The 8,725-nt window shown below is 28.7% G+C and overlaps 1 protein-coding gene across 1 annotated transcript; it reads left to right on the forward strand.

Annotated features, from left to right (window-relative positions):
* The first annotated feature begins 1,392 nt into the window (after nucleotides 1–1,392).
* CYP707A4 (cytochrome P450, family 707, subfamily A, polypeptide 4) lies at nucleotides 1,393–5,278 on the forward strand. The gene is made up of 9 exons (XM_012211509.4): nucleotides 1,393–1,712; nucleotides 1,815–2,136; nucleotides 2,532–2,681; nucleotides 2,815–3,063; nucleotides 3,186–3,275; nucleotides 3,737–3,815; nucleotides 3,947–4,053; nucleotides 4,163–4,281; nucleotides 4,910–5,278. Exons 1-9 carry the CDS (start codon nucleotides 1,513–1,515, stop codon nucleotides 5,019–5,021), a joined length of 1,428 nt encoding a protein of 475 aa, XP_012066899.1. The 5' UTR covers nucleotides 1,393–1,512; the 3' UTR covers nucleotides 5,022–5,278.
* The last annotated feature ends 3,447 nt before the right edge of the window (nucleotides 5,279–8,725 follow it).

Raw genomic sequence — 8,725 nt, forward strand, 5'->3', positions numbered from 1 at the left:
AACACCTTTTACTATTTACATTTTCTAGTCATAATTATTTGGCATTGTTGATTTGGTTAAGGATAAATATAGGCAATGTAGAGAGGTGATGAGGTTAAGAAAAATGTAGTACTTTGGTAATGTGAATAGGGTTTTAACGGATTGTCAAAAGAAAATTCATAAGCGACAAATAAAATCGTAATCAGAGTAGGCATTAGCTAATCAAAAGTCAGTAGAAGTTAATATTAAGGAGTTGTCAGCTAGGGAGGAGCTTATGTGATTACAAAGGTCTAGAATTGACTGGTTAGAGGAGAGAGATAAGAACAATGCAATTTTTTCATTGAAAAGCAAGTGGAAGGTAGAAAAGAAATATGACAATTTTTTCATTGAAAACCAATTTCTTTTTCTTCTTGATAACCATAATCTGATCAGTAGCAAATACCCAAGTTCTTAACCTAAATCCAATATGAACTAAATATGTAGTAGTAGTAAAAATATTACTCAGACTCGTCCTGAACTTATTTATTCACAATTTAAACTCATCAAGGTCGAATTATATCAGGTATCCAATGGATTGACTACTTCTATCTTTTTCTAATAAAAAAATTTGAAAAGTTTTGTATTAATTAAAATAGATAATTTCCCTCGTCTAGTCACTTTTATTTTTGAAATGAGACTAAAAATCTAGACAATCAGTTTTTTATTGATTTCTATTATTTTTATATCTGGAGAATCTGTTTTTGACTAATTCCTGCGAAATCCATGAAAATTCCTGATAATAAAATTTTAAAAACATAGAAAATTCAGAATACTATAATTGAACGTTCAATTTTAATCTTAATAAAAATCAAACTCATGTCCCAAATAAGTAAAACGTTTTTTTGGTGTGAGTATGGTCCTAAATTGAGTTAACTTTTGTATTTAACGTAGCTTGTATACTTTCTGTTAAACTCGTATGATTGGCATGCAGTATTGCTCCATTAATGTTCGATATATAAAATCTTAAGTATTGAGCTAATTTAGCCATTCATTTTATATAAAAACAAAATGCTTATACAGTATATTTTATCAAAAAAAAAAAAAAAACCATTAGTTGGTATTCTTACATTCAATAATATATGCAATGAATGGAATTTCCTTCCTGGATTAGACTTATATAAATGTCTATAGTTTCACTCATTAATCAAATCAAAAATAAAAATTTTTAAAAATTTGTTTTTACCTTATCCTTTTTCTTCGGTGTAAAATGGCTTATAGACCGGATCTAGACAAGTCGATCATTTCGATCTATTTATTGGTATCACATAATTTAAAAAAAAAAAAAAGAAAAAAGGAAAAAATTGTCACAGTCTGTCTTGTCCTTCTATATAAACACCAACTCTTCTCTTTCTCTCTCACTTATTACACTCACGTTATAGTTACCATCATCAACTCAACATATCAGAGACCAATTAATAGTCATATATAACAGCAATCCAAAAAACACAGACAAGCAATAGAGAGTGTGAGAGAGGGAGAGAGAGCTACATTTGCATGGAGATTACTTCTATTATTATATACATATTCCTCTCTCTCTCTACTCTATTTTCTTACCTCCTGATCAAGAAAAAAAGAAACGAATCAAAACCAAGAGCTAAGCTTCCTCCAGGATCAATGGGTTGGCCTTATGTAGGTGAAACTCTGCGACTTTACTCCCAAGACCCAAATGTCTTCTTTGCTACAAAGCAGCTAAGGTTCATTATTCTTAGTATATTATTAAATAATTATTGTTATTTTGAAAGAGTTTTATATATAGACACACTAATTTTTTCTCTTTTTCTTTAATTTATTTGCAGATATGGAGAAATATTCAAAACTCACATACTTGGTTGCCCTTGTGTTATGTTGGCTAGTCCTGAGGCTGCAAGATTTGTTCTTGTGACTCATTCTCACTTGTTCAAGCCAACATATCCCAAGAGCAAGGAAAGGCTAATTGGACAATCAGCTCTCTTTTTTCATCAAGGTGATTACCATAATCGCCTGAGAAAAATTGTTCAAGGTTCTTTATCCCCAGAAACAATCCGAAAACTCATTCCGGATATTGAATTCTTTACCAATTCTACCTTAGAATCATGGGCTAATGGGCAAATCGTCAACACCTATCATGAAATGAAGAAGGTTTGTAATTCCTTCACATATCCATTACTTGGATTTTTTTTTTTTCTTGATAAATCAGGAACTTCTAAAGGAGATGAGAATTACTAGTATTTGATCCTGATCTAATATAGAAAAAATTTTAAATGGAAAGTTTTTGGCGTTTATTCTGGATGTTTTTGAATAAACGTCGCAGGTATTTGATCACTAAACTATTAATTTAATTGCAGGAAAGAAAAAAAATAAAAAAACCCAGTTTCTTGGGTTGCACACATGTCACATTTGTGTTACTCATTTTTGGCTTATCTAGATATGAATGTCCCAATTATGTTTTTCTCAGAAAATTGTCATTTTATTTTATTAATTTTGACTTTTGTGTCTATTCTGATTTGTGGCTCATATTTTTTTATCCTGCACAGCTTTCTTTCCAAGTGGGCATTCTTTCAATTTTTGGTCTCTTAAGCAACAACTATAGAGAGAAGCTAAATGAGAATTATCAAATAATGGACAAGGGCTATAACTCTCTTCTAACAAAAATTCCTGGAACTACTTATCAAAAAGCACTTTTGGTAATTACTCATACTTTTAGTCCCTTAATTATTATAACAAAGTATATTTTTAATTTTAAAAAAATAGCATATATTTCTACTAATCTTTTTTTTTTTTTTTCATCTCTCTTTTGTATATATGTAATTATCAAAGGCAAGAAAAAGATTGAATCAAATCCTGGGAGAGATCATAAGTGAAAGGAAAGAGAAAAAGCTGTTGGAGAAGGATCTATTGAGTCGTTTTCTTAATTTCAAGGATGAAAATGGAGAAATATTAAGTTTAGATCATATTGCTGATAATACTATAGGAGTACTTTTTGCAGCTCAAGACACTACTGCTAGTGCTTTAACATGGATTCTGAAATTCCTTCATGATGATCAGAAACTCTTAGAAGCTGTTAAGGTGAGAAATCTTTCTTCTTCTTCTTCTTATTTTTTTTCTTTCCAAAAAATAAAAAGACAAAGAAATTTCCATTTAAAAAATGAAAAAAAACTAATTATTATTCATATATTAATTAATCACAGGCTGAGCACATGGCAATATATGAAGTGAATAAAAGAGGAAAGAAGTCCTTGACATGGGCACAGACAAGGAATATGCCACTTACTTATAGGGTATGCATTCATGGAGTATGACTTTGGTGTAATGGTAAAATTATGCTATCATGATTTTTAAATTTTCAAATTTCGACTCAAGTTATGAAAGCAGCCTCTCTGCAAAAACTACGAAAATCTGTCAACCACATGAGATCTGGTTATCTTCTCATTACGGTGAGAAGTGAACCATAAAATCTATTTGGTGAATTAAAAGAAGAATATCTCTACTGTATAGTTCACCATATTATTTTGGCTTATTGAGTCTTCCAATAAAAAAAAAAAAAAAAAAAAAAGCTATTTGATGCGTATAGGCTCACCATTTTTCATATTTCTAACATGTCATAAGCATTAATAATATTTACATTTTGTATTGATCAGCACATTTACTTCTGAATAAAATTATAATATCACATCATTCAGAATAGATGCTTCTAGACAAGTGTTAGATTTAAAAACAGTGTTTCCATTTCAATTTGCAGGTAATACTAGAGAGTTTAAGAATGGCAAGCATTATATCTTTTTCCTTCAGGGAAGCAATAATGGATGTTGAATATAAGGGTAAGGACAATTATAATGATCTAGAAGATTCTGTCTTTAACAATAGCATTCAAAAAGAGCAACTATAGCATCCAATTATTTTTTCTTTAGTTTCCAAAAATTTATATACATGTGTATATATGTATGTACAGGATATTTAATACCAAATGGGTGGAAGGTGATGCCACTGTTCAGGAACATTCATCACAATCCAAAGTTCTTTCCTGATCCTCATATTTTTGACCCATCAAGGTTTGAGGTATCCAATAGTATAATATCTCTCTCTCTCTTTCCTTATTAACTAGACAAGTGTTTGGAAGCCATAAGTTAGTGGAAAGGGCATAAAACAAGTTTCAAATTGGATGCAGGTTCCTCCAAAACCCAATACCTTCATTCCATTTGGCAATGGAGTTCATGCTTGTCCTGGTAATGAACTTGCTAAGTTGGAGATGCTAATCATGATCCATCATCTAGTAACCAAATTCAGGTACATAATGGATATTATATACTCCCTCCAATGTCTATATATATATATAAACTCATTTTCTTTTGGTCAATTTTGAAGTGTAGTCCTATTTCTTTTTTTAAAAGACATTTATTATTTAATTTCTTAATATATTCTTATTTAATGTATATCTGTATTTTCAATTGTATACACATCATTTAATATTATAAAGTGATATTTTTGAAAAAAAAATTAAATAAAAAAATATAGTTTAACTATATTAACTAGTTTTTCTTCGAGCGTGTTAGGCAACAGCTTTTTAAGTAACTGGTCAAAACACTAAATATTATTTTTATAATTTTTGGTAACATAATATTTGAACTAGTTTTTAAAAGTTAATGTACTGTTTTATAAAAAATTAACTCATATAAAGTTAACTTTTAGCGTTTTATGAAAAACTATTAAAATAGCTAACAGCTAGTAAAACAGCTAATTTTACCAAATAGACCCTTAATCTATATAAATGTCAAATTAGGCCTATATATATATATATATATATATATATATATATGAGAGACAGATGGAGTATTTAAATATTGAAAATTTGTAATTGGGGATTACATATTTCCAACTATTGGATTATTAGCTCATATTTTCTTTTATGTGGCAGGTGCGAAGTGGTGGGATCAGGAGATGGAATTCAATATGACCCATTTCCAGTGCCCCAGAAAGGACTACCAGCCAGATTTTGGCCAGAAACAAATTGTCTTAATCAAGATTAAGATTGAACTAATTTGTCCCTTAATTATGATTTCTCATTCACAATTTTTAATTACTAGCCTTAATTTCCCATCCCAAAGTCCAATCCCATTATTTTTTTTTCATGGGCACCCATCTATAATATTTATTATGTACCCTTTGTTATCACTTGCATTTATTGCATCTAATTGTAATCTAGATCCTTTGACTATGTTTATGTAATGAAACTTCAGTGTTTAGGTCTTACAGCCACATGATATATTGTGATTGATCACATAAAACTTCAGTGTTTTAGGTCTTTAAATTTTTGTCTACACTTCCTAAATTATACTAACATAATCAACTGAATTATTTTTTATCCCACGTCTTACTCTTGTCTCGTATTATTATATTATATCTAATATAAATAAAAGTAAAATTGAAAGAAAGATCATCTATTATTTTTTAAAATATTCAAAATAATTTATATTTTAAAATAAAATAATCACCCTAAAATGATTTTATATCTTAAAATAAAAAGGATACTATTTTATCCATTTTTACTCGGCGAAAAGACACCAACTTCCTCGTTTGTCCCTTGCTTAGTCTGCAAAATAGAATAATAAATAATATACTTACAATTTTATGAAATAAAATTTCTATTCCTTTTTTTCAATTTTCTAATAATATGTCCACACACTTTTTGTTTAGAATGGTACTAATCTCGTTCATAAAATTTGTATTTCACAAAAATTAAAAAATAAATAAAATAAACTGTTAGATAAATAATTCAACCAAAATTGAAAAATTAAAAAAATTATCATTCTACATAAAAGTTATTATTGCTCATCTAAATTTGAACAAAAGTTAGCAATAGCTATTCTAATGGAAGTTAGACAAGCGGCTCCCCTTTTTCTCCAAAACCTAAAGTTTAAAAGCATTTTTTGTTTCTTTCACGGGCGGCCACCAGTGAGCTCTCACTGATGATCACCCCTTTTTCTTTTTTTTTTTCTTTTTTAATTTTTTTTTATAAATAATTCTCAAATCTGTACTTATTATTATCCAATTATTAGATTTATTGTTGTCAATATATTGAGATTTTATTCTTAGATCTAATTCTAAATTATTGTTGTCACCGTTATAATTATTTTATCCAGCTTCTTTTGTTACTAATAATAATAATAATAATTAATTTGCAAGACCTTGTAATAATAATAATCACAATGATAATAATAATAATAATAATTTGATCTGTCACTAATTTTGTTTTTATTTCCTAATTTTTTGTTTTGCGATAAGTGCAAATATGTTTTTTTTTTTCTTGTGTTTGTAATTTCTTATTAATATTTTTCTTTTTGCTTATATTTCTATTATACTTTTTTCCTTTTTTTAAAGCTATTGTATCTCATATATAGAAATTATTATTTCTCTATATTATAAACCGTTTGGAGACATTATATTTTTGCATTAATCTCAAATGTGAAACCTTTCACTCTTCGTATTAATAAGAAAATTAAATAAAACAATCAATTAAATTATACTTATAGAAATATACTTATATTTTTATTTAGATTGTTTTTTAAATCTACTTTATCATGGTTTGTCGTTTTGTATATATTTTTATTTAATATTAGCTATATAGTTTATTTTTATGGATAAAAAGTTACTCTTTAATCTAAAAAAAAAAGTACAAGACTACCATTGGCCCCATTTTTAATGCAAAAAATAAAATGGAATTATTTTCTAAAAAAATACTATAAACAAATATTTTCTAGAAAAATTATTTGATCAGCATTTACCGTATGATCACTAGAATGTGGGCACGTGTAATATGGAGCAAGCTTTCATCTGGACCTGTCGCTCACACCTGATTGGACTTTGTCGGTTCATTTTGCAACCTAAATGATTAACGTCCATATCCTTCCAGCGGGAATGATGTTACCATTTATTGCCGTGTGATGTAGGAAATACAGATCGTATGGTCTAGAATATGTGGGCAGCAATGAACCGCCATAGCACTGAATCTTATGGATCCCATGTTTTGTGGGTAAGCCAATAAAATTGTTCTGTTCTCTTTACTTCACACCCTGAAACGAAATGTGATTCCTTAGAAAACGAAATGACAGTAACTGCCTATAGATTTTTCCCATTTTTTTCATGGTTCTGGAATTTATTTATTCGTACGGAAAGAAGTATGAGGTTGCCCGAACTCGCAGAAAGCTATTTGCTGTTTTCAATGCCTAACTACCAATCAGGCTGAAACTGATACAGAGAAAGACCAAACTAGAATCGGTTCAGGAATTTTGATTCGGAATCAGTACGATTTCATTTATTGTCATCTACGATTCAAAATAAAAATAAAAAAAAAATAGTTGAAATTACCGGTTCCATCCACCGTTACAATAAAGAAGAATAATGATAAAACAATTCGCAGGAACCAATGGTGAAATTGGCACGTGAAATGACGAATCCAATCTTGATCACAAGTTTCATCTATCCAATTTCAGAGTTAATTTTATTGGAAGGACTTAAATTACTTCTTTTGTTCTTTTTATTTATAAAAATTTTCTAATTTGAGCCTTTTTTTTTTTTTTTTATACGAAGAATTTTACTTAAAACGAAAATTTTGAAAAAAATGTCAAATGAAAAGACTAAGATATCCTCATTTTAGCTTTATAATCCGCGTGCAGATTGTTCTCTGAATGAAAAAAATAGTAGGCAAAAAGGAAAAGACATTTAATGCTTTTAAGTTTTCAAAGTCTCTGAATGAAAAAAAATAGTAGGCAAAAAGGAAAAGACATTTAATGCTTTTAAGTTTTCAAAGTCTAGAAGGATGGCTATTTTTTCAATGTGTATTTTTAGCAATGTAGACTTTTGGATGTAAGCACAAACATAAGCGAGAATTTGTGAAATTTTTCAAAATATGGGCACTAAAGTAGATAGTTGCACTATAATTTTGAAAACCCTTTTATATCGATATTATACCTTGTAAATATATACATGAATTTTGTTAACTATGAATTATTTAATGTAATTTTATAATGTAATTGAACATAGACGAAAATTTCCTGCTCATATTCTGAATAAGTTATACAAAGTGGGAAAAAAATCGACAATAATTATGAATTAGTTGTACCAGAGGCATCACTTACAAACCCATCCCTTTTTTATGCCCTAGAGAATGACTTGTCATGCCACATCTTAATGGATTTTTTGTTGCAACTCAGAAAAAACCTTGGTGTTTATAGAATTCTTTATATGATCTGGTATATTTTTGTTTTTGTTTCTTCTTTTCTCATTGCCTGCAACAACATTTTCAGTATGACTCATTTCAAGAACCACCAGTGCTTTTTTATGCATTAGGTAAGGAGTTCAAGTCTGGCAATTGGAAAATTGTGTATATCATAAGAATGTGTGGGCGAATTTGTTGGAACTTCATTGAGATCAGATGAAAATGAATTATTCATGATGCAAAAAATATTGTTCTCCTCTTTCTATTGCCCTTAGATTGAAAAGCTTATGAATACAATTACATATTTACGTTCTGTTCCCAATTCATATAAATGCATATTCTAGAAGTTGAGGAGACAGTGAGAGTATCAAAAATTTGGGCTCCACATTTTTATCATATTTGCGTGCATATAAATGAAATTGCTCAAGACTTTAGAAAATAAGGGAAATTCAAAATTTTAAACGTGGAATTTTAATTGAGAAAGTTTGAAAATAGAGAAATTAACTCCATTATCTC

The sequence above is a fragment of the Jatropha curcas genome, chromosome 6 (assembly GCF_041381405.1).
Source record: "Jatropha curcas cultivar XTBG-Jc1 chromosome 6, XTBG_Jcur_1.0, whole genome shotgun sequence".
Classification (NCBI taxonomy): domain Eukaryota; kingdom Viridiplantae; phylum Streptophyta; class Magnoliopsida; order Malpighiales; family Euphorbiaceae; genus Jatropha; species Jatropha curcas.

Excerpts from the sequence above, each read along its gene's own strand:
- CYP707A4 (XM_012211509.4), top strand. The coding sequence starts at position 1,513 with ATGGAGATTACTTCTATTATTATATACATATTCCTCTCTCTCTCTACT. Across the intron at positions 3,276-3,736 it reads ATATGCCACTTACTTATAGG|GTAATACTAGAGAGTTTAAG; the intron begins GTATGCATTCAT and ends TTCAATTTGCAG. Across the intron at positions 4,054-4,162 it reads TTGACCCATCAAGGTTTGAG|GTTCCTCCAAAACCCAATAC; the intron begins GTATCCAATAGT and ends AATTGGATGCAG.